Here is a 26,576-nt window from a genome sequence, read left to right as displayed (position 1 = left end):
AACAGACAGCATCCCTTCCTTTTGTTAACTCTCCTCTTTCTGCAACGACACCATCGTTCCTATCAGTTGGAAGAGTGCTCGGCTATATAGAAAAAGCATCTGTCGGACAAGAGGGTTCTTTCTTGGCTCTCAGCCACTGCTTGTTTAACTTTGGTGTAATCAGAAAAAAAGAGCCTAATATATGCCAGGGTCCTATATTACTCTCTCACACACATGGGCATATTGGAGAATGTGACATTTGTGTAGAATAGAGGTTTATATGCGCAAGAGAAATATGCAAAGCAATGAGGCATAGGGTGCCCAGAGGCCTACCGTCCAACATTTCTCCATTTCTCTTATGAAAATAAAGGTAAAGGGCCCCCTGACCATTAGGTCCAGTCGTAACTGGTTCTGGGGTTGCGGCTCTCATCTCGTTTTATTTGCCAAGGGTGCCGGCGTACAGCTTCTGGGTCATGTGGCCAGCATGACTAAGCCGCTTCTGGCGAACCAGAGCAGTACACGGAAACGCTGTTTACCTTCCTGCCGAAGTGGTACCTATTTATCTACTTGCACTTCAACGTGCTTTCGAACTGCTAGGTTGGCAGGAGCAGGGACCGAGCAACGGGAGCTCACCCCGTTGCGGAAATTCAAACTGCCGACCTTCTGATCGGCAAGTCCTAGGCTCTGTGGTTTAACCCACAGTGCTACCCGCGTCTCTCTCTTATGAAAATAAAGACGTCTTATTCTATTATTATTGTTATTATTATTATTATTATTATTATTATTATTATTATTATTATTTTGCTAATCATACCCAACTCTGGGTAGCTTCCAAAATATCTACAAACATAATAAAGCATTAAACGTTAAAATAACTTCCGTATACAGGGCTGCTCAGGGGTCAGATAACTCCACACCCTCCAACATTTCTCTAATGAAAATAGGGATATCTCACCATACCTTCCAACACTTCTCCAAAGAAAATAGGGACATCCTAAGGAAAAGTGGGACATTCTGGGATCAAATCAGAAACCGGGACAGCTTCTGTAAATCTGCGATGTCCCCGGAAAACAGGGACACTTGGAGGGTCTGCAATGCTCCGGAATGCTGGGTATAGAGGGGGAATTTCAGCAACTGCAGCCAGTGCCAACTCTGCCCTTGAGGCAGAGTGAGGCAGCCACCTCACGTGGCAGATGCTGAGGGATGGGGAGCAGACTCTTGTAAAGGACCGTTACCACACTGCACAGCTTTCATTCATTTCAGTGGGGTTTGTGCCAGAGAAACCCCTTGTGGGCAGTGATTTTGCTGTTGTTGCGAGTGGGTGGGTGTGCAAAACAAGGATCTGTACGTTTGATGCACACTGGAAAGCTGAATGGCTTGATTATGTCAAGATGGCAGATAACATTTTATTGACCACCGGCTGACAGAGAAGTATGTCAGGGCTAATCTTTCTGTTTCTGTAATTAATGCATGGTGGTGCTGCTAAAGCAGTTGAATAACGTTCACCAAGTGGCTACGCACAGCTGATTGCAGCATCTCCACTTTCTTTGATGCTCAGTAGCCAAACTTAAATATGCAGCCTGAGCAACCAGCAAATTAATACTGGGCTGTTGTGCATATAATATAGAGATTCTCACAACCTTTGAGTCTTGATGTGCTTGACCTGGCATTGGAAGCCAAAGTCTGTTTTTAAAAATAAGTATGCCAGCAAAATGCCTATTAACCTTGCAGTATAAATGTGTATAGAAAATAATCATACTTCCTTATTTATGAGGAGGGAGCAGATGCTGCATCCTTCTCTTAGTTATTATTTTTATATCCAACAAGTGTGCTGGACACATCTTAGCAGAAACGGGGAAGCATGGCCTCTGGCCTCGAGGTGCCCGCAATTTAATTTTGCCCATGGCACGTGAAAAGGAGAGAAGGAGGCTGTTTGGGAGTGTCCAGGCCATGAAATCCTTCCATATGATATTCTCATGGCTGTCTCTGAGGGGTCCCATCCATTGGCTTGCCTGGGAACGGCCTGCCATTGGGCTCTTTCCTTCCCATTCTACCTGGTGATGATGTCACTACATTATGTAATGGTATGAAATAATTGGAACACAAGTTCATTTGCTTCTTCTTTCCTCGTTCCTTTTTTCCTTTTGTAGCATGTCTCTTTAGTTAAAAGTACAAGACAAGCTGTGCTGGATCAGGCCAATGGCCCATCTTGTCCAACATCCTGTGCTCACAGTGGCCAACCAGATGTCTGTTTCCCATCCTTTCTAACTCCTGCTCTTAAATAACTTTATAGCTATTATGTGTTTATGCAAGGGTTTGGGTTTTTCCTGATGATTCCGACGATAGAGGTGAAATGTTCTTCAGTAAGATTGTGGATGACATATTTTTGAGGATTGCATAAAAATGTGAGATGAAGAGATCTCCTGTCAAAATGTGTCCTACTATCACCTGTGGGGCCGTCTTACCCATAGGCGCTAGGGGTGCAGGGCACCCAGGTGCCGGGCTCTCAGGGGCACCAGGCCGAGAGTCCAGGGAAGAGCCCGCCCATCGGTCAGAGCGCCACGACGGGCTCTTCTGCTGTGGGTGGCTCTGTGTTGGGAGTTTGGGGGTGACCAAGCCAGTGAGACACTAAGGCAGCCGGCCGGCCGGCTCCGCCTTCCTGCGCGCCTGGAACTGGGCAATCTGGGGGGGGGGGTGTGCTGGGCGGATCTTTGCACCCTGGCGCTGCATATGCTCAAGACAGCCCTGATTCTGAAAGTCACAAAATTTTAGCTCACTGGAATTCGTGGTTCTTGCCACAATAAGAAGGCATGTCACTGTGTGAGAAGCAGATTTTTTTTTTTTTTTTATTCCCCCACAGAAGAAATCTGTTTTGGAGAAGGTTTGAATACAAAAGGAAGTTTGGCCATCTTGTTCAGCAGGGAAGGTCTTATGCAGAGTGAGTTGAGTGGAAAGGAGAGATCAATGCATGAGCACAGGTTGAAAAGGCCATTAAGGCTCATATTACTTATTGAACAAGATGGGAAGGAGGGACTGACGAACAAAAATAAGCAAAAGGTTCTTGCAAGTTATTGGTTTGCTCTTGCAACCTTTCTTTAGCAATGGTTTCCAGCTGGTCCTGAAAGGCATAAGGTGCAACAATTGGTTGTGGTGTTGTTTCTTGCATGAATGTTGACCTCTATGACATGCTACTTTGCACTCAAGTTGGACTTGGCATGATCCCTTGCCTGGATGGGGGATAATAAGATATTAGGGAATCTGGAGTAGGAACTTGAAACATCATGTAAAGTTGGCTCCAGTTTTAGGGGGTTCCATCCAATGTGCTCTCTTTGTGCCCCCTATGACCTTAATTCTGCCCCCAACTGCAATTTGTCAACTGTCCACTGCTCCTGCTTGGTAAGTCCAAGCCCAGAATAGATCAAGTGGGAGGACCAAAAACAGGTGCCATTGGATACCTACCCATGTCAGCTCCATAGACTGGTATGTGCTTAGTCCCAAGAGCCACCCTCAGATAAGGAAGGGAATAGTGATATGCCAGTTGAGCCAGCTGATTCTAGTTTTGTTCTTATCCTCCTCTCTGCTGAAGTCTACAAAGGCACTGAGGCTGAGGAGGAAGCCAGCAGCTAGATAGGGTTGCCATATGTCCGGAATTTTCTGGACATACCCGGAACACTGCAGTTGGAAGCAGTTTCTGGGCAGAAATCGGGAAAATCTGGCCATATGGCAATCCATGTCAGCAGTGTTGTTTTTGCCTTAAAAACAGCTCCTTAAAAACAGCTCAACAACTTTTGTGTCTGGATTTTCACTTCATGAAATATGGCAACCCTAAGCCACCACCACCCCCTGGGCTGATTGCAAGTATGACAGCAGGTGGGGCAGGGGAACTGACTAGGGACAGAATGAATCTGGTAGGGCAGTGTCCCAATCTCCCTTAAGCCTCCAGTGCTTCAGCCCTTTTCCAGAGTCACACCTCCTTCATGCTATATCATATTTCAGGCTCTCTGTTTCAATCTCAAGATCCCAGTTCCAGCCACTGATTTCAGAACAATAAAACTTAGAGCATAATTTCCAGCTCTTGAGTTGGGAATGACATCCCATAGCCCAGGCATGGTTTGATGGGAACGCAACCTGACAATTAGATAGTGACAACTTTCAGACAAGCTTTACTGTTGTGTAGCTTGTTTGTCACCAAAGAAATGTCAGGTGGAAATAGCCCAGGTGAATGGATTATTGTCAACACTTAAATGATGCTATATGCCACGATTCAAAAGTAGGCTTCACTTTATTTCACCGATTTTTGGTGGTGTTCAAAGGAAAGCAAATTGTGTGTGTGTGTGTGTGCACATGTTACAGTGAGATAAGTAGCAGGAATGTACTTCATCCATTACAGTTTCATAGAAAGTTATTTGGCTATAAAGAGACGAACTCCAGTCCAAGGAAGACTGGCATAATCAACCAGTTTTAGCTGAGGCTGGAGGTTCATCTTTTGTGATTCTTTTTCAAGTTCTCATAAAAATTCATCTGCATTTTGGTGCAAATTTCTCTTGGCATACACAGTTTTGTATGCAATGTTACCTATTGAAAATAAGTTTTTGCGAAGGGATTTCCTCTGATATAATGCATTTTGTATGTTATTTTTACTTGCATATGCATACTTTATCCTACTGTATGCATTTCTGTATACAGTGGTACCTCAGGTTAAGTACTTAATTCGTTTTGAGGTCCGTTCTTAACCTGAAACTGTTCTTAACCTGAGGTACCACTTTAGCTAATGGGGCCTCCTGCCGCCACCGTGCAATTTCTGTTCTCATCCTGAAGCAAAGTTCTTAACCTGAGGTACTATTTCTGGGTTAGCTGAGTCTGTAACATGAAGCATCTGTAACCCGAGGTACCACTGTACATTTCTTGGCTGGAGAACTGCATTGCAAACAATTGGAGAAGTGTGAATTTTGAAGGTTTTGGTTCATGTGCTGTTTTGAAAAATGCGAATTATGAAAGTTCACCTGTAAATGCAAACTGAACCACGTTTGTCCCCAATCTCCACTTACCACTGTCCCATGAAAACCTGTTTCAGGAGATTAGGGGCCCCTCCAAGATAGCATGGAAGATAAGTGTTGGGAGCTGATGGGGAATGACAAACAAGTGAAAATGACCCCCTTGTTTCAACAGGGAGGCCTTATCAGATCCTGGTCCCCAATGCAAACGGAAAGGGGAATCTCTAGATCCAACCCACTGATTTTATTTTATTGTCCAGTTCTTTTGCTGCAGGCATCTTGAGATGCTTCTCCCCACCCCCACCCCTGCCCATCTCATTGCATACAATTGCATTTAAAAACATTATCCAGGCAGGCAGGCAAGCAGTCATAACTCCAAGTTCTCTCATCTTTTAAAAAGTTTATTCCAAAAACTTTTTTTCTTTCTTCATCTTTTATATTCAATCCAGTAATTTCAGATTTATTTTTGTTACACGTGCAACCAGGCACTTCACTATACTGGCCTATTAACCTCAATATCTCTCTCGAGGATGTCACCAGCTTCCTAAAATAGTATCTTTTTTGATGAACACAGGTGCCATTATTAATAGATTGCCCAGCCCCTTGACCTTTCTTACTGACCCATGTTTGTGTAATTACTACTTCTACTTTACTGAACAAAATCATGGAATATATTCTATCTCTGAAGAATATATACAATTCTAGCATGTGTGCCGTTGAAACCGATGGTGGGTTACAGAGAGAAGGAAAGAAACAGATCTCTCCACCAATAATCAGTTGCAGTGCAAACCCAGAAATCAGCACGGATAACATTTCCACCTTGGTGTGAAGCCTTTGCTGGTAGGAATTTGTTCCTTAATTTAATTCCCCCACATACACTCCTCAAGATCATAGCCAATATGCTACAAAACCAGCATAATGCAGTAGCTGAATATTCTAAGGCTAGTGAAAGTTCAGCAAAGATTTGTAAAACAATAACAAAACAAAACAAAAAGGAAAAAGAGTTTAGGTTGTGCAATAAAGATTTGCTACCATTCTAAACAAACAAGCTTTGAAAAGTTTGCTTTTTTAGCAGAAGAGAATGACAAATTTCCAACAGCCTGGTTAACTTGGAAGGTTTTCTCTTTCTCAAAGAATTTAGTGTAGATTTACAATTATCATAAGACCGACTGTAGTTTGTTTGCTCCTCACAAAAGCAGGGATGATTTTTATTGACCAATCTTTGATCCGAGAGATTAAAGAAAGTACTGCATGAGCAGTGAGAAGGATAACACTGAGGGGGTCAATAGGCTTTACTGCTACTTGGAAATGAAAGTGAACCATTCCATTGGGAGAAAGGGTAATTTAGCATTCTTACTGGGAACTCGGGAGGTTTTTCCTTTTCTCCTCTCTCTCTCTTTTTTTAAAGAAAAAAAATATTCATCTTACTTACAGGTTTCTCCATGACTTAATGCTGTGGCTCTAATATGAGGTCATTTGGAGGGCACTAGATTCACCAACATAATTCTGCACAGTGCTTTTTTGCCCAAATGGCTTGGCTGTCTCACACTCGCACTCTTGATTGAAATGTTTCTAGGAGACTTTTGGAATGCAGTCTGAAGGCTTAGCGACTCAATATTTTCAACATGAATACGCTTCCAATCTCATTGAAAGTTTCTGTGAATTGCAGCAGAAGTTTTATGGGCTTTCTGCTCTTTTTTCCTCGAAACCTTATGAACTCCTGCACAATCGCCGCATGCTTGCCTGAGAGGACCTGGCCTACCTCTTGGGGGTAGGATAGGTTCGTGTAAAGATGATCAAAGGTCTGTGCCATTATTCTCCATTCAAGAATTGCAATGAGGAAGAGAACAGAGAGTCTTGTGGCACCTTAAAAACCACCAGATTGATTGTGGCATCAGATTTCAGCCCCCTTCACTAGATGCTGGGTCTGCTGCTGTGGTCGGTCCCTTCATCACTTTTAACTGAGATCTGTATGTAACAAGAAGTGGTGGGCATTTTCTATTGTGTCTATCCTACAGTAGATTATTCCTCAGTTCCAGCCTAGTCTTGTCAATATGTTTCCCCCCCACTTCTTTGGACAGTTGTTGTCTGTTGAGGATTTTGGCAATTCCATGTTTGTCTTGAGTTAGGAATGGGATGAGTATTCATCCACATTTTTTTAAAGTCCTCAAATGATACACAATTAATGACTTTTGTTTTACATTGACATTTCCTTTAGATTGGAATGAATGGAAGTTATGTAAGTTACACAAATAATTATGCATAACATACATTATGAGAGAGATGAATGATGTAGCATTTGGTAGTAAGCGAACTGCAGTGGAATGGAAGCAATGCTGTTTGCGATGAATGCAGGTCAGAAATCTTACAACCCTACTTATCTGAAGAAGTGTGCATGCACACGAAAGCTCATACCAATAACAAACTTAGTTGGTCTCTAAGATGCTACTGGAAGGATTTTTGTTTGTTTGTTTGTTTGTTTGTTTGTTTGTTTCAACCCTACTTAAAATGGTGATGTTCTTTTTTTTGCTAAAGGAAGCTGAAATGTTAAAGGTACCCCAGAAATTCATTTCAGCTGAAGAAGGATATGCATTGAATAATAATTCTGGATGTTTTTTTCTATAGGCTAAAAATAGGTGAAGAGTAATTTAATTGTGCACCAAAAGTTCCATGGGTCAACATTTTTTTTAAAAAAGAAACAACACTGGATATATATTTTTTTTCCTGGGACAATAAGGTTAAAATGTGGGTAACATCAGGCGCTCCCTCCATTTTGGGGTTGAACTGGTGTAACTATTTTGGCAAACACTCTAAGGGGGAAAAGACAGATAAAGAATGTTGTGGTTTTGGCATTATTTCCCATCCAAGTTACATCACAGTGAATCAGAAGAATGAGCACCATAATGCAAAACAAACAAACCCACTTAATATTCTTCCTCCTGGGTTCATTTATTTTACTTCCCAAGAGGATGTGTTTTGACTTCTCTTTTACATCAGAGAAGATGCATGGGGGGGGGGGCAGGTGGCTTGACTTTGAATGGGTATGTGGTGAACTGCTGCTGTTTACAAAACACACATAAAGACTCACAAGGCTTGGCAGAAGATTCATGTCATGGTTTCTTCATCTCCACACTATTATTATTATTATTATTATTATTATTATTATTATTATTATTATTATTATTACCAGAGATGTCTTGTTGAAACTGACCAGTTGTAGTTCTGCTACTGTTTGCCAATGACAGATCTGAGACTTAGGATGTTTTTAAAACACTTCCTCCAGGGCGATGTGATGTCTGAAAGAAAACAAAGCAAAAGCACAAGAAGGAAGAGGGGAAAGTTTCTTATGGGCAAAGCAACTTAAGGACACATGCTCTGCTTGCTGAAATAAACAACACTCAAGTCACAAGATACAGTGGTACCTTGGTTCTCAAACTTAATCCGTTCTGGAAATCCGTTCCAAAACCAAAGTGTTCCAAGACCAAGGCACGCTTTCCCATAGAAAGTAATGCAAAATGGATTAATCTGTTCCAGACTTTTCAGAACAACCCCTAAAACAGCAATTTAACATGAATTTTACTATCTAACGAGACCATTGAGCCATAAAATGAAAGCAATAAACAATGTACTGCAGTCTCACAATCAATCAATCAATCAATCAATCAATCAGTAGATGAACTGGGTTCCACATAGTCACAAAAGCAAACAAAAAAGCCACAAAAACACAAAATAAATAGCAAAAACAGACAGACCTCATCTCAAAATGGAAGCGTGGCACTCAAAACGGAGCATGTTCGGCTTCCAAAAAAAGTTCGCAAACTGGAACACTTACATCCGGGTTTGCAGTGTTTGGGTTCCAAGTTGGTTGAGTACTAAGGCGTTTGAAAACCAAGGTACCACTGTATAAGCTAACTGCACAGCTGGAATGCCCATCCAGAGTGGTCCGTGGCCCTCCAGGTGTTGTTGGATTATAACTCCTGTCATCCTTGACCAATGGCTGTGCTAGCTGGGGCAGATGGGTGATGGAGTTCAGCAACATATGGAAAGCCACAGCTGCATGAACCATGCTATATCTGAAAGAGATCGTCTCTTCCAGTGAGCCAAGTGGCACCACTGCTTCTTTCTCTATTCATGTGTGCTGCGCTTAATACAGCTTATTCTGGTTGCATTAGACACTAGATTCCAGTCAACGTTGGGGCAAAAATTTCCACAGACTTAGGTGCTTAGCTCTCCAGTATATCAAGGAGCTGACTGGGCTCAGTAGAAGAGGATGCTTGAGAGCAACCATATCAACCATCTGGGTCATCCCTACATTCCACAAAGTGACCAGGGCATTAACAAGAACCACCTGCCCAGCTGACTGGAACTTCCTAAGGACCTTCTGCAATCCAAATGGATCCCATAAGCCTTCAGAGATTGGCCACCCCAATGAGTTCCTCCCCCTTGCAGCAGGGACCAGCCGCTGCAAGTCTAAACCTCGACAGGACGCAATTTAGCATCATGAAAATTTATACGGTCTTGAGTTTTTCATATTCTATACCTAGAATCCCTGAAAGTAGAACAAACCACTGTAGGCACCTCCCTGCTTAGATGAGGGGAATGAAAGGTGGAAGTATATCCAAAGGGTGGGATTTAACGTGGCACAAAGTGTGGTGTGTGTGCATGATACGAGGTCCACTGTGTAATGGGACTTCCCCCTCCCCTCCTCCCAATCTGCCAGAACAAATTTAGGGGGCATGGGGGGCAGGGTGAGGAAGAAAGTCCCATTGCATGAGTGGACCTCATTCGGTGCATGCAACAGCTTAGTTGAATCTCATCCATAGTTGTGTGTTTTTTAAGCTGTCCAGTTGAATATTCCATTTCCCAAATGTCCATACTATCAGTCTGCACTTTCTTGCATATGACTGTGCTCTGGCAGGCTTAAATCCATTACTTGTATGTTGCTCATGTACAACTGCATATAAACAACCTTATTTTGGGGGACCAGCATGATACCTTTGTGTTGACAGAAATCTACCTCCCCCTGACCCTGAAGCTTTTGGTTCTGGGCTTGCCTTTTTTATAGTGAAAAGGCTCACATGTTTCTGAAGCTGGAACTTTTGAGTACTCTGAATATTAAATGGCCAATGGCAGTTTGAGTGCCACCACCCTAAAAGTCTAGTTCCTACCTCCCAGCTCACTGAGTCCTCAATCATTTTAGAAAACCAAGACTCCTTGACATTTCCCTTCCCCAAAGTTCAGTGCTATCTACATCTGTGTTCTTCAGACTTCTCTAGGCTTCCAATTTAACCTTGTAGCCTCCTGTAGCCAGTCTCCTGCAGATCTCCCCCTGCTCCGTCCCTCCACAAGACTTCATGTTTCTGCTTTGTTCTTTTTTGGGATACCATTATGTTCAGAAATCTGTGCTTGCTGGTGTTAGTTTGACATAGCTTCTATAACTGTCCATCACCCAGGGTATGCATTTTTCATTGGTCTTTAAGTGATCAATTTCTTTCTTTCTTTCTTTGCTGGCTATAGCTGTCCTGTATGCAGGAGGTAGGAATAATAACATCTTGTTTTATTATTTCTTTATTTTATTTAAGAATCGCCTTCCACGTGAGTCTGAAGGCGATTCACCTAAAAATAACTAAAAATAGCTTTAAAACCAGTGCAAAAGGACAAGATAGGTATAAAAACAAAATGGAAGAAATGCTTAAGGCAGAAAGACCTTTTCACATGCCGACCGCTCAAGTGGTGCATAACTGGAGAAAAGCTCTTTGCGATCTCCTTTACACCTCTAACTGCAGGTGTCTCCTTCCAACATGGGCACAGCTTGGGCTCCTTTGTCAGACACCAGGTCCCCTATGTCAGAAACTCTATGCTGGGGTGGTGGGTCTCTGGCTCCCAGGCCTGATTTGGCCCACCATGTCTCCCTAATTTTGGGCAACCCATACCCAACTGATGTCATATATGATATCACATGTGAGGCCGGTAAAAAGCTGGCTTGGCCATCTGGGGGTTTGCAGGCATCTATACACTGACCTGTGCAAAGCACTAGGCCAGGCAGTGCTTTGAAAGTGGCTTCTGAAGACCTGACAATCAGTTGATTGTCAGACCTTCAGAGGAGCCCTCAAAAGTGCTGCACAGAATTGAAAAGACCTATTTTGCCCTGCAAAGGTCACTTGACAACTTGGTGACATCTCATGACTGGGCAGAATGAGTATTTCGCTTCCATGGAAACACAATTTTAAGTTTAGTTTTTAGTTTAAAGACAGTAGAAAAATATTAAAAAATAAAAACCTGAGATAAATCTGGTTACATCTCAAAGCTGGATGTCCTGGCACTGGTATCCAATACGCTTTGGCAGGTGTTGAGGTCTAGTGCTGTGGCAGGACTCCTGCTGATGTTGTCTGGCCTGGGCTCCTTTTTATACAGTCAATCAATCAATCAATCTTTATTATGGTCCAGAGACCCAAGAACCTTTTTATACAAACTTTTTTAGTGCTCCAGTGTGTGCTGGGCAGATGTTACATTCTCTGTGGCATTCCTTAAACTCTGGAGTTCCCACCAACACAGAGGTGTATATAATATTCCTGAAGAAGTGCTTCCACCCCAGCATTCAGCCCAGATACTGAGATCTAGCTCTGAGGGCCTTCTGGCAGATCCCTCACTGTGAGAAATGAGATTACAAGGAGCCAGGCAGAGAGAGGCCCTTCTTGGTAGAGGTGCCTGCCCTGTGGAGCACCCTCTACTGAGATGTCAAGGAGATAAACAACTAAATGACTTTTAGAAGACATCTGAAGGCAGCCCTTTATACAGAAGTTTTTAAGTTTGTCGTTTTATGGTGTTTTCATATTTTGCTGGAAGCCGCCCAGAGTGGCGGGGTACAAGTAATAAAATTATCATTATTATTATACCATCATCAAGTAGTTTCCATCAGATGCTGAAGCTGCACCTCTTTACCCTTTGGCACCTGAGACCTATATCTTAGCACCAACTCTATTCTCTAGACCAGGGTTTCCCAAACTTGTTTTTTTTTTTTATAAATATTTATTAAGGTTTTTAAATATAAAACATAATAAACAATCTTACTTCTTTCACAACAATTTCATCACTTCTTTGGGCTCCCTCACGTCTCCCGCTCCCATTTACATCGTTAAAAAATTTTTTCCAAACAAATTATCAACTTGTTTACAATCTCATGTCCACTCACACATATAATCTAGCGCTTCTTCCAAAAAGTTTTATATTTTCTTTAGTCTCACTTATCATCAAATTTAAATCTAGTTTAGTGGTGACCAGTTTTTTATAATCTAGCATCCTTCTTAACATTCAACCAAATTACAATGTTTTTGTAAATACATCTTGAATTTCTCCCAGTCTTCCTCCAACTTCTCTTCTCCCAGATCACGGATTCTGCCGGTCATCTCGGCCAGTTGCATATAGTCCATCAGCTGCATCTGCCACTCTTCCAGTGTGGGTAGATCTTGAGTTTTCCAGTTTTTTGCGATGAGAATCCTTGCTGCCGTTGTTGCATACATGAAAAATGTTCGATCCTTCTTTAACACCTTCTGGCCGACAATGCCCAGAAGAAAGGCCTCTGGTTTCTTTGTGAAGGTATACTTAAATACCTTTTTCAGCTCATTATATATCATTTCCCAGAAGACCTTCACCTTAGGGCATGTCCACCAGAGGTGAAAGAATGTTCCTTCATTTTCTTTACATTTCCAACATTTATTATCAGACGAATGGTATATTTTGGCAAGTTTAACTGGGGTCATGTACCATCTATATATCATTTTCATAACATTTTCCTTCAGAGCATTACATGCGGTGAAGTTCAGCCCAGTGGTCCACAACCTTTCCCAGTCCTCAAACATAATGTTATGCCCAATGTCCTGTGCCCATTTTATCATAGCCGATTTAACCATTTCGTCTTGTGTATTCCACTTTAGCAGCAAGTTATACATTCTAGATAATACCTTGGTCTTTGGTTCTAACAATTCTGTTTCTAACTTTGATTTCTCCACCTGGAACCCTAACTTTTTGTCATTTTTAAAAACTTCTTTAATCTGAGCATAATGTAACCAGTCTCGCACCTTATCCTTCATTTTCTCCAAACTCTGCAATTTCCAATTGTCTCCATCTTTTTCTAATATTTCCCAGTATTTTGGCCATTTGGCCTCCATATTGGGTCTTTTTCGGGCCTTGGCTTCCAGAGGTGAAAGCCACCTTGGAGTTTTATTTTCCAATAAGTCTTTATATTTTGTCCAGACATTAAACACTGCTTTCCTGACAATATGGTTCTTAAAGGCCTTATTGATCTTAACTTTGTCATACCATAAATATGCATGCCAACCAAAAGCATTGTTAAAACCTTCCAGATCCAACACGTCAGTGTCTTCGAGAAGTAGCCAGTCTTTTAGCCAGCAAAAAGCTGCGGCTTCATAGTACAACTTTAAGTCTGGCAGGGCAAAGCCCCCTCTTTCTTTCGCATCTGTTAATATCTTAAACTTAATTCTGGGCTTTTTGCCCTGCCAGACAAATCTAGATATATCTTTCTGCCACTTCCGGAAGCACTCCGTTTTGTCCACAATCTGTAATGTTTGAAACAAAAACAGCATTTTTGGCAATACATTCATCTTAATAGCAGCAATTCGGCCTAACAAAGAAAGCTTCAATTTTGTCCAACTATCCAAGTCTCTCTTAATTTCAGACCAACATTTTTCATAGTTATCCTTGAATAGACTCAGGTTTTTTGCTGTTATGTTTACCCCTAGGTACTTTACCTTTTTAACCATAGTTAATTCTGTTTCTCTCTGAAACCGTTCTGACTCTATGTCTGTCAAGTTTTTTCCCAACACTTTCGTTTTCTGTTTGTTTAATTTAAATCCCGCCACCCGACCAAAGTCCTGTATCAATTGTAATACTCTTTTCGTACTAGATTCTGGCTCCTGCAGGGTCAAAACTAGGTCATCTGCAAAAGCTTTAAGTTTGTATTGTTTCGCTCCGACCTGAATCCCTTCCACCAACCGGTCCCCTCTAATCATATTCAAGAGCACCTCCAGAACCGAGATAAATAACAAAGGGGAAATTGGGCAGCCTTGTCGTGTTCCTTTTTCAATTTTGAACTCTTCTGTAACCACATTGTTAACTATCAGTTTGGCCTTTTGTTCTGAATATATTGCATCAATCCCATTCTCAAACCCCCGTCCCACTCCCATTTCTTTCAAATTTCCCTTCATGAATTTCCAAGAAATATTATCAAAGGCCTTCTCCGCATCTATAAAAATTAACACTGCTTTTGTATTTATGTCTGTTTGCAAAAGTTCCAAAATGTCAATAATGTTCCTAGTGTTAGCAAACATATGTCTACCTGGGAGAAAGCCTGCCTGGTCTTTATGAATTACTTCATTAAGAACTCTTTTAAGTCTACTTGCCAAAATGTCTGCAAATATTTTGTAATCCACATTCAAAAGGGAAATGGGACGATAGTTTTTGAGTTGTGTCTTTTCAGTTTCAGATTTTGGTATCAATGTGATAAAAGCTTCCTTCCACGATTCCGGCGCCTTCTTCCCTTCCATAATTTCATTGCAGACCTCCATCATTGGTTGGATCAAATAATCTTTTAATGTCTTGTAATACCTGGAGGTCAAGCCATCTGGCCCTGGAGATTTGCCCAGTTGCATGTTCTGAATAGCTTGTTCAATCTCTTGTTGTGTTATTTTGTTATTCAGGATTACTCTGTTTTTTTGTGACAACTTTGTTAGTCCATTTCTTTCCAAAAATTGTTTAATCTCAACCTCATCTTGCGGCCCTTGAGTGTATAATTTTTTGAAGTATCTCTGGAAGCACTTTCTAATTTCCATGGGGTTCTGAATGTTTCTTCCTTGAATTTCTAGGTTTGTAACTGTATTTAATTTCTGTCTCTTCTTCAACTGCCAAGCAAGCAGTTTCCCACATTTATTCGCTGATTCAAAAGTTTTTTGTTTCATTAATTTAATCTTCCATTCTATTTCTTGGTTTATCAATTTGGAATATTGTGCTTGGTATAGTTTAATTTCTCTCAGAATCGGCTGTGACTTCGGGTTTGATCTTAATTTCTTCTCCAGTTCTTTAATTTTCTGCAATATCTTATCTTTCCTTTCATTTTGTGTCCTTTTCTTTACGGCGTTCTGTTGTATCAAGAACCCCCTCATCACAGCTTTGCTTGCGTCCCAGATAGTTCTTTTTTCCACCGTAGTGTTCATATTTATTTCAAAATAATCCTTCAGAGTTTTTTGGGCCTTCTTAATAATCTCCTGGTCTCTAAACAAGCTATCATTCATCTTCCATCTAAAGGAGCCGGTTGGCAAGAGTGTCATATCCATCTTCAGCGCGTTATGGTCGGAGCAGGTCTTTGGGCAGATTTCCACTTTTCTAACCTTGGGTGCCAGACCTCTAGTTATCCATATTTGGTCGATTCTTGTCCAAGTCAGCTGGGCTTCAGAGAAGAATGTTCCCTCTCTTCCCAGGGGGTTCTTAATTCTCCAAATGTCAATCCAGTCCATATTGTCAGTCATTTCAAAAAAGGTCTTTGGTAGTCTGCCGTCTTTTGTAACATTTTGATTTTGTGACTTATCCATGTTAGTCGATATGACCCCATTCATATCTCCCATCATAATGATGTTGTTGTAGTCCAGATAGTCCAGCATAATCTCATGCAACTTCTTATAAAATTCCGATTTCCCGTCATTTGGTGCATAAATTCCTAATATCAGGATCTTTTCTCCTTGATGTTGTATCTCAATTGCTAATATTCTTCCATGTTCATCTTTAAATAAAAATTTAGGTGACAGGCTCTCTTTTGCATATATCACCACTCCTCGCTTCTTTACTCTGTCCGAAGATATAAATTCTTGGCCAAGTCTTTTGTTTATTAACACCTTTCTATGGAGCCTAGTCACATGTGTTTCTTGTAAGCAGATAATGTCCAGTTGTTCTTTTTTTAATATATGAAAAATTTTCCTCCTTTTTTCCGGGATGTTACAGCCATTAATATTCCAACTCAAAAGTTGCAGAGACATCCTGAATAAATCTGGTTATTTTTCAAGGGGTGGTACCTTGTTCAAAGGATCTTCAGGGTCCAAGGGTGCAGTTGCCTCTGGTGTTTCAGGCCCTGGAAGTTGGTCAATTCCTTTGTGAAGGTCCTCTCCGTATACGTTCAGAAATTTATCTCTATCTTCCAATGTTCTGATTTTGATCTTCTTCCCTCTAAAGGTAAAAGATAGTCCTTGAGGAAATTCCCACCTAAAGATGATTGAATTCTTCCTTAGTAATCTTGTCAACTCCAGATAGTTAGATCTAAGATCTAACAGTTGTTTAGGGATATCCTTGTAGATCTCAATTCTTTTGTCCAAAATGTCCAGTGACTTTCCGTAGTGTAGGCCCAGAATCTTGTCCCTTTCCTCCTTTGACCTCAATGTTATCAAGCAGTCTCTGGGCTTCTCTTTCTTTATAAGTCTTCCGAGCCTAAAAGCTGAAACAATTTTAAAATCCTTTTCCTCTAGACTCCAAAATTTGGAGAATTCTTTGGTCAAAAACTCAGCTAGGTTGCCTTCTTCCACTTCTGGTATTGCTCTTATCCTTAAATTGCTCTCCCGGTTCCGCAGTTCAATCATAGATAGATAGGTCTGGTGTTCACCTACTTGTTTGCAGAGTGGTCTTACCTCTTGTTCTAAATTTTCAAGTTTTTGGCTGGTATCTTCAGCCAATTTCCGATTTTCCCCTGCAGCCTCCTTCAATTCTCCAATTGCTTGAGTATTCTGTGCAACTTGTCCAGATAGTTTATTTAAACATTGAGTGTTCTGGTCAATTTTATATGTTTGCTCATCGGCCTTCTTGTCCAAAGATTCTACTTTCTTGTCCAGAGATTCTAATTTTTAAAAAATTTTCTCTAAAATAGCAGTGCTTGCCCCTGAGGCCATATCTTCAAATTGTAATTCCTCAGTTTCTCCCTCCCCTGCCCGTGGCAGAGAGGCAGCTACCTCCTCAGAAGGCAAAGTAGGCACAGATGATCTACGTGCCTGTGAGGCTGCGGTTAAAGTTGTCAAAGTTGTTTGTTTAGTTCTTCCTCTCCTTCTTGCACCACTCATTCCAAAGTTATCTAAAAGTCAAGGTCAAGCTGAGTTGTTCCCATGAGAAAGCAGTGGCCCAGATGGTAACAGTCAACAGAGGGCCGGGAAAAGGAAAGTAAAATAGAAGTCACTGCTATAAATCCCAAGTCCTCTAGGGGGAGTTTAAAATATTTCAAGGAAGAGATCAATTTCAGTTAAAATAAAGTCAAATTTCTAAGTCCAAGAACCTTCAATAAAAAAAATTTTCCAGCAGAGTTAGGGTTTAATACAGCAACAGTGTTTCTGATGGTGCAAACTAGTAGTCCAAATGCCTCAAAGTAGCAAGTTCAGACTCTCTCAGATTGTTTCAAAGTTCAGATTCAAAGTATCCAAACTGCAAACTGACAGCTCAATTTCTCAGGCAGCTCCAGCACCTGGGGTTTTTAGTTAAAATGTAGCTCCAAAAGAAGAAAGATATCCCCATGCAGCTAAAATTCATAAAGTCCAGTGCATGAAATTGTTATTCCACTTAAGATAAAGTTCAATGGGTGCTCAGATCAAATAGTTTAAAAAGTCTCTCTTTGCCTCCACTCCTCCAGCTCTTTGTGTTCAAGTTCAACAGGAGCGGAAGACGGACTTCCTGTTTTTCGTCACTCCGCTTTCAGCCAAATTTAGTGCTTTAAGGTTCCAAATTGCATACAGTCAATTATTTACTCACGGGTTGTTGTTTTCAAAGCAAGAATTTCAGGAAGAAAGGTCAGCGCTCACTGGCAACAGCTACGCGGCTTCACTCCGCCGATTGCGGAACGACCCTCAGCGCCGCAGCCTCCTCCGCGATCCGGAGCCCCTTACGGGGTTCCTTCAACGTTTTGGGGGCCGCTACTGGCGCCCGCCGGGTCCCAGGACCGCAGGCTTCTGCCACCTGCGGGTTTCCGTTGTGGGTCTCTGCTTTCGCCGTAGCGGACGACCCTTTCTCGGACGGAGCTCCCTTCCCGGTTAGGAAAGGGCAGCCATTACCCTTCGCGCCGCCTCCGGAAGTCCCGGGGTTTCCCAAACTTGGGTCTGCAGTTGTTTCTGGACTACAACTCCCATCATCCCTAGCTAACAGGACCAGTGGTCAGGGACGATGGGAACAGCTGGAGACCCAAGTTTGGCAAATCCTGCTTTAGACTGTAATTGTCTTTAACTGTTTTAATTTCGTATTTTAAAAAAGTTGTAACCTGCCCTGGGACCCCCTGGTAAAGGTTAGGTGAGATTTTTTAACCTGCCAGCTACAACAATGTAGCATTCTGGGATTCCTTTTATTGCCAAAGGTGAAACTATATAGAGGTACAACCTGGGGTGCCATGATTAATGACACTGTGCCTGGTTAAATAGACACATATGTATATTATCACCCCACATCAATAATAATAGGGCAGCATAAGGGAAAGACTGTCTGCCTGTATCAGTGAGTGCTCCTGAGGGGTGTAGGCTAAGTTCAACCAAATTTTTAAAAAACTTTTGCCAGCCTCCAGTTGGCACACTGTAGTCTACTTCACTGCCGTCAATGAGGCACCTTAGAACAGTAAAGCACAATAGAGACAAAGTAATGCCTTGTAACTCACAGAAAGAGCAAAGAGCCCTTTGAGATGAAATGTTAAACATAAGAAGTGAAAACAGTTTGCGGTAGTTTCAAGCTGGCTCTTTCGGGCTAACTTTCCTATTGCTACTGAACTATAGTATCATACCTCAGCAGAGCAGTCTCAATGAAATTAGAGAGATACCCTAAAAAAAGATAGCCCAGAAACCATGAGAGAGACAGAGAGAAGGGAAAGAAGAAGATGATGAAAAGGAGCTCTCTATATATTGTGAAGGAAAATAGTTTCTGTGAATGCTCATTTTGTTGGTGCACTGAAGCTGATACTTCCACTCTTTATTACTGCTGCTAAGCTACTTTAGCAAACAAAGAGCAGGGGAGAAAAATAATTCTTGAAACAAGCACACATTAAGACCTTTTTGACAGCATGCAACAACAAAAAACTGAAGCATTTTATTATCCATTTTCAAAATGTTTCTCTCTCTCTCTCTCTCTCTCTCTCTCTCTCTCTCTATCTGTTTTTGTTTGTGTGCCAAGGAAAATTCCCTGTGAGCATCCAACTTGCAGATAATTTGTTTTCTATGATTTGTTATCCATAAATAACGTAATTGCTTCATTGCTTTCCCAGGTAAAATAGTGTAGAGGTTGTAAAAGGAAGGAGTTGCATCTGGCTTCTTCTAGATGGGACCATGTAAAGCATCCCAGGTCAAATCCTGGCATCTTCAGGCAAAGGGATCTCATTTACTTGAGACTCCAGAGAGCTGCTTCCAGTCATACGAGACAATACAGGAACTAATAGATAACAGAGGAGCTTCCTAGACTTCCTCTCTCAGCGAGTGTCCCTGCCCACGAGGAAAGTCCCATTGAGCCTGCAGCAACCATCTGGGCAAAGCTGCGATCTGACATTCACCCACAGGGGCAGCCATGACCATGAAGACACGGCTGCTAGCAATAGTTGTTCTTGGTGGGTCACTGAGGCAGCTGGGCTGCTGTAAGTTCACTGATGAGACCCAGTTGTCCTGTGATGGGCATTTCTGACCTCAGGAACCACGTCTGGGTTGCTGTGCTCTATTTAGAGACATTGAGGAAATGGCCAAGGAGAAGACAGCCTGTATATTGGCTGCTTCATCAGGAGGTGAGCACAGGAAGGAGGAGGACAATGGGTATGTCAAGACCCAGAGTATATCATCTTCCCAGACAGACAGGGCTGGCCAAAACTTGGTATAGCCTCATTTCAAGCTACAAGAGACATTGGTATCCCAATGTGTGTGGTATGTGGTTTTTGTATGTGTGCACACAATGGGTTGTATTCAACTAACATTTACTCAGAGTAGACCCAGTGAACTTAAATACTATGTCTCCACTGTCAGAGGAGCTTTGCTTCTGAATACCTGCAGCTGGGGGAATCACATGCAGGGAAGAGTACTGTTGTGGTCAGGTTTGGCTTGTGGGCTTGCTATTAGCATCTTGGTTAGGCACTGTGAGAACAGGATGTTGGATAGTATTCTGTTAAAGGAATCTGGTGGTTGTGGATCCTTTCCGATGCCCTGCTGGTGGCTAGGGCCATGACACAACGCCTGGTGACATCAGGGGAAGCTTCCAGTTGTATTTGCATCAACAAGCTCCTCCCACTGGTTGTTAACCTTCGGATGACTCCCCACTGAGCGGGGTGGAGTCATGTATAGTTTGTTTGATCCAGTGCCTAAGCCAATACCACTCACATGCTGTAACCAATAAAGTTGTGGCCTTCTTTAGCCCATTAACCTAAAATACATGCATCCTTGTGTCTTATTTATCCCTAAGCGAGCTGAAGGTCCTCGACTCACAATACTCAATTGCATTGCAAAGTGGCAGAGCAGGCTGCAAAGACTCACGGGAATAAGTGCTGGAAGACTGTGTGTGTGTTTAGATGTGCCTAGTGTGCTCTTAGTTATGTAATTCCAACTCAGTGTACAGGTACTGAGGTATGTTTAGCCTGGATAAGAGGAGACTGAGAGGAGATATGAGGGCCATTTTCAAATATCATAAAGGCGGTCACATGGAGGATGGAGCAATCTTGTTTTCTCCTGCTCCGGAGAGTAGGACTCGAACCAATGGATTTAATTTACAAGAAAGGAGATTCTGGCTAAACTTCAGGAAGAACTTTCTGACAGCAAGAGCTGTTTGACAGTGGAATCGACTCCCTCGGGAGGTTGTGGTCTCTTGGAGGTTTTTAAGCAGATGTTGGGTAGCCATCAGTCATGGATGCTTTAGCTTAGATTCCTGCATTGGGGGGTTGGAATAGATGACCCTCAGGGTCCCTTCCAACTCTACAATTCTATGAATTTTAAAATTGGGCTGGGGGGGGGGAGTGCTTTTGTTCTCCTTTAGGTTTTTTAAGCCAAAGGGTTCCCACCACCCTGCTAAATATAGATTACAAGTTCCTCAAGGTAAGGGCTGCATTATTCACTCACTCATTCTGAAGTGAGGGACATCAAACTCATGCAATTTAGGGAGTGGGAGCAATGGCTGAAGGTTAAGTGGAGGTTTGCAGAAATTCCTGGTATATAAGAGCTGGAGCTGGTCAGCTTTTTTCAGAAGGGACTCGCGACTAGGGGTGAGTGAATCTGTCCATTTTGGTTTCTATCAGTTTCTCATTTTCCCCCAGTCTCAAGTCCAATTCTCCACATTTCCACATGTGTTTAAAAAATGCCCTCATGAAAATGCACCAATTTTCCTGCAATTTTCTTCCAATGTATGCAGTTTTTCCTATTATAGACATTTTTGATGAACGCTTTCCCCTAGTATGTGTATTTTTGTACACATTATGTATCTGGAGAAGTAAGTGCTTTGCAAAATTCAGAGAAGTGCACATTTCGAAAGGAGGCTCTCTTCCAGTCAGCATATTGGTTTGGAAACTGCAAATTAAGTAAATTCTCATTTGAATGTGAACTGAACTGAATTTCTTTCCCACCCCTACTCATGACTGACACTCTTCTGGTTTCTATGCTAGGCTGTAGGAAGCCCAATTGTATCTCCATCACCATCAAGCTATTCCCTCCTCTGATCTTGATTGGAGATCACTTTTGGGTGACGAAGATCCTTTTATTGTAGCTTAGTAAGCGCTAATGTGTGTCCATGATAAATATTGAAATTTGAACTAAATTAGGAGTATTTTTCTTCCGTATCTAGATTGTGGACATCTACTCAGATATTGTTTTTGCCCATCTCTGATCAGACGTTTATGTGATTTGTACTATATTATTCTTATTTGTTCCAAAAAAAAATCCAGCATGTCATCTGCTTTTGTCTTTTCCATCTAACCTTTCATTCTCCCTCTCCCTCTCTCCCCTCCCTCCCCACTCACTTCTCCAACTTTTATTTGTGATGCTCAGCATGCATCTTCTCCAAGCACACTGGGCTGTTTGGAGATTCTCAGCCATGTTTGTTGTCAGAAAAGCATGTTTCAGAGCTATATGTTTTGACAGGTAGGAAACACTGGTTGAATATTTTTTCCCCTCTCCAGACAAAAGGGAATAGTAACAAATAATATCAGCCCAGCACAGAAAATTTAATTGAAGCCTTGAAGAAATGAAATTTCTTTTGTGAAATTTCATAGCTTTTCTTCCTGCAAAACACAGGGCGGTTCAGCCTTATCCTCCTCACTGGATTGGTCGCTGGTGGGTTTATAATCTGGCTGCCTGGAACTGATGTGAGTTGTAGTCCGAAACATTTGGAGGCCATCAACTTTGCAAAGGTTGTTTTAGTTCCAGCTCTGACTTACAGCCCAACGGCTATGGTTAACATTTTGCTTTGTAAACACCACATAAGGAATTTTGCTCATCTTAAAAAAAGCAAAAGCATGCAAGGGAGGCTCTGAGCAGGATCAGTCGGGTGTGTAGCCTGTAGGGAGGAAGAATAAAAATTTCTAAAATGCAATTGTAAATAATAATAATAATAATAATAATTTATTTATACCCCGCCCATCTGGCTAGGTTTCCCCAGCCACTCTGGGCAGCTTCCAACAAAACACTTAAATACAATAACCTATTAAACATTAAAAGCTTCCCTAAACAGGGCTGCCTTTAGATGTCTTCTAAAAGTTTGGTAGTTATTTTTCTCTTTGACATCTAGTGGGAGGGCATTCCACAGGGCGGGTGCCATTACCGAGAAGGCCCTCTGCCTGGTTCCCTGTAACTTGGCTTCTCACAGTGAGGGAACTGCCAGAAGGCCCTCGGCGCTGGACCTCAACGTCCGGGTAGAACGATGGGGGTGGAGACGCTCCTTCAGGTATGCTGGACCGAGGCCGTTTAGGGCTTTAAAGGTCAGCACCAACACTTTATTCCAACTTTGTTGCTTCAAAGAACTCCAAGGGGTTCACATCCATGCCATGTGTTTAAAGTCCTTGATTTCCCCCTGCAGAATCATGTGAACTGTGATTTGTTAAGGGTGCTGGGAATTGTAGCTCTGTGAGGGCCAAGCTACAATTTCCAGGATACTTTAGGGGGGAAGCCATGTGCTTTAAATGCATAATGTGGACCAGTTTTCCAGGACGTTTTTGAATGTTTGAGGGGTTTTTTTGTTTTTAATTTTGTCGGAAGCTAGGGCAACCCGAGCTAGGGCAAGCCAGTCAGAGGAGTCTAACAACAACAACAACAACAACAATGTCCAGTTTCCATCCAGGCACTGACCCAGACCAAGGCCAGCTTAGTTTCAGCTTCATCATTTGACTACAGGCTTTCCCCCACCGAAATCCGGCAAGGATACCAGCAAGAAAAAGAAACAGAGCAACTGCAATGGAAGCTTAATTACAGGAGTTCCTGCTTACAGTCAATTTTGAAACTGTGTAGGTCCACGTTTATGGGGAAGCAAAATGAAAGCTCTCATTCTGCTTCCCATTACTTTGTAATGTGAAAATTGGAAAATCAGTTATACCAAGACTGTGCTTCTAACACACAGAGGGCCCTTGGGGGGAAATAACTTACAGCTTGAATGGCAAAGCATTCTGTTCACACATATGTGGTTGAATGGAACGGGGCTTACATTGGCAGACTGCTTTTAAGGATTGGGCTGTAAAATATAAGAGGTTTAATGATGATTTGTATTTATAAAACACCTGTGCACTGTGATAATCACAAGGATGTGAACAACAGCGCAATTAAAAAGCTCTAAAAAGTATAAAAACACTTAACGGGAAAAGAGTATTTATTAAGACAGGATATAGGTGATCAATTTAATGGCATCGCTTGGGTGTGTAATTTTTGTTTAATTTTATTCTGTGTGCCCACCCCCCTATCCCCACCAGTGGGGTTTGTAACTATTCTGTAGCAGCTATTGCATATTGATTATTCATAGTGAGGAACTGTTAATGTAAGCAGATTCATAGAGCTTTTGTTCTGTAATTGGATGATTGAACAGAAGAATTTCAACCTGAAATTGAGGAACAGAACAGTGAAATGATAAACTACTCAGTAACGATATAAAAAGATCACGCATGCTTCTGTTCATAGCAGCTTTGGGACTCACAAAATGTGGGATAAAATATGAGGGATGCTGTGTGGAAGCTGCTGAAATGCTCAAAGGAGACAGATAATATGATCATTGGAAAAACACTAAGCTTGCTACTTTGACTTGCAACTTGCAAGGGATTTTTACGATCTATTGCTGTCCCTTGGGTAGACTAAACAGTCCACTTCTACCATATTATTTTCTGGGACTGGCGTCAGCCTGCGACACCCATGGACAATTTCCAAGGCCCTGCATCCTGGGAAGGCCCACTCCTATACCTGCTCTGGTCTCTCCACATGGTGTAGCTTAGAGCCACTATTTTAATTTCCCACAGTGCCCTGCCTTAGTGTCACCCTGGGGCATTGTGGGAAATATAAAAGGTGGCTCCAAATCACCAAGCGCTGCTGCTACTGCTTCTGCCAGGTAAGACCACCAGGTAAGCCTGTAGGGGCCTAAAGATATAGGCAGGAGCCACCGGGCTGACAGACTTTGAGCCATCCCTTCCTGGGTCCTCTTCACACCTCCATTACTGCAGAACGACTGAGAGGCTGCTTTGCCTGCAATCAAAAAACATAACCTTGAACGGTGATTCAGATATCCACATACCAGTGGAAAAATCCAGATTCTCACCATGCAATTTGTTCCATTGCATTTGTGAGTGTTCCTCTCTGTTTCTAGGAGCTGCTGGTGCCCTCCAGATACTGCTGGACTTCAAATCCCATCAGTCCCTGCTGATGATAGGAGTTGCCTTCCACCCCTGATGTAGGCTGTGGCCAATAGCAGGCTATTGTTCTCCACCCCCACACCCTTCTATACCTTCTTTGCTTTCACAAACTGAAAAATCACTTCCAGGGCATAGTCTGAAAACATGGTCTGGAGACAATGATACAGCCACCTTACTGAAGCTAAGCAGGTCTGCGTTTGACTAGTGCTTAGATGTGAGGCCCCATGAGAACCCTGTGGATGCTGCCTTGAGTTCCATCATGGAAGACAGGTGATGTGCCCTAAGTAAATGACTAGTAACTAACTTCTCAAATTGCTGACTTCCATGCCCAGAGCCAGCGTTTCACCTGCTGAACTTGGGTATAGGCAAAAATGAGCAACCCCTACAAGGTAAAACATGAGTTACAGCAATCACAACATCTTAAGAATTAGGAAGGCCAACAATTAGATATAAAGCAGACTGTATACAGTTAAGCCTACCACAGAGAGGCTGGAAAGGAAAAATAGCAGCCACAGAGATCATAAAGCACATCAGTAATAAAACAGATATAAAAAGGGGCAAGAACCTTTTTGGGGCATAGCAGTGCCATATAATAACGATGTCATCCATCTAGGAGACTATTGCAAGCACATCTTTGCAGACCCAAGGGCTCATTTGTTTATTGCGCTGTTACTGCTAAGGGTGAAGCAAATTAGCAATACATATTAAAATCAAATGATCCCACTTCTCTGTGTGTGGAAAGTGTGCAGATTTATTAAACTGCTTAGGCTGTATAGTCTACTCGAATAAAGTTAAAAGTCTACTGAATGCTCCCCTGTCCACCAGGAGCATGCATTTCTTTTCATGAGATCTGATTATTTTTAAAGTTGTGTATGTGTATATTGAGTTGACCAACTTATAGTAATACTTGTTGCTACTTAAGGGAAATATGGTTTTACTCCTTTTGATTGGCTTGGATTTGACCAATCCTAACAAGATTACTGAATTTGATTTTAAAAAAATATTTTTTTTACATAAAAGCATTAAGTTGCTCAAATATGACCCTATGCTGGATACTTTTCAAGTTCCCAACCTGACCGTTGTTACCAGATAAGGAAGTGTCTTCTAACGCTGGTTGTTTCTTGTTCCCACCTGCCAGCTGCATGCCTGCTTGTCTTCTGTTGCTCTGCCTACCTGTTCCCTTCCCAGCTTCCCGGCACCTCTATTCCCCTGCCCAACATCCTGCCTATCTGTATCTTCATTCCAGTTCCCATTTGGGCAGACTTTCCTTGGTTGCACATGCACCACACACTTAAAGCACATCCCCACCTCCAAAGAATCTTGGGCACTGCAGTTTACCCCTCAAAGAATGACAGTTCCCAGCCTCCTTAAACTACTGTTCCCAGGATATATATTTTTTGAGGGGGAATTGCACTATAAATGTGCTTTGCGCACACAAATGTATGGTGTGCACACAGACCTGGGGGGATGTATTTTCAATGTACAGTGTGTAAACAGCTCTGTTTGAAATTGATTCTGTCTCTGCATTGACCCTTCTATATGGATCTGCCCAGTACAACTCCGTTATTGCATTCTCTGCTCCTTCTAGCTCTGTGCTGAGCTGACTCACCCCTACGGGTAATTGGGCAAGGCAAAATGGCTTTAGCCATAGCAAGGGATGGGGGAAAAAATCTGCCCATTTCCATTCTCCCACTTTTGCATTTTTTACAATCTTAAATTCAGTTCTTCAAATTTCTGCA

The 26,576-nt window shown here is 42.1% G+C and overlaps 1 protein-coding gene across 10 annotated transcripts in view; it reads right to left on the bottom strand.

Annotated features, from left to right (window-relative positions):
- Positions 1-22,157: 22,157 nt before the first annotated feature.
- Positions 22,158-26,576, bottom strand: part of LOC309348541 (uncharacterized protein) — a 410,924-nt gene continuing 406,505 nt past the window's right edge. For all 10 annotated transcript variants that reach the window (XR_014159451.1, XR_014159452.1, XR_014159453.1 and 7 more), the window contains one exon: positions 22,158-22,508. Coding sequence is in view for 1 of the 10 variants with exons in the window: in XM_081873868.1 (XP_081729994.1) it covers positions 22,492-22,508 (17 nt within the window). In the remaining 9 variants the exon portion in view is untranslated. The remainder of the gene's footprint in view (positions 22,509-26,576) is intronic.

The sequence above is a fragment of the Podarcis erhardii genome (genome assembly GCF_964252035.2).
Source record: "Podarcis erhardii genome assembly, chromosome: 1".
Taxonomy (NCBI): Eukaryota; Metazoa; Chordata; class Lepidosauria; order Squamata; family Lacertidae; genus Podarcis; species Podarcis erhardii.
The sequence above is the reverse complement of the archived record's forward strand: the minus strand, read 5'-3'. Positions and strand labels throughout refer to the sequence as shown.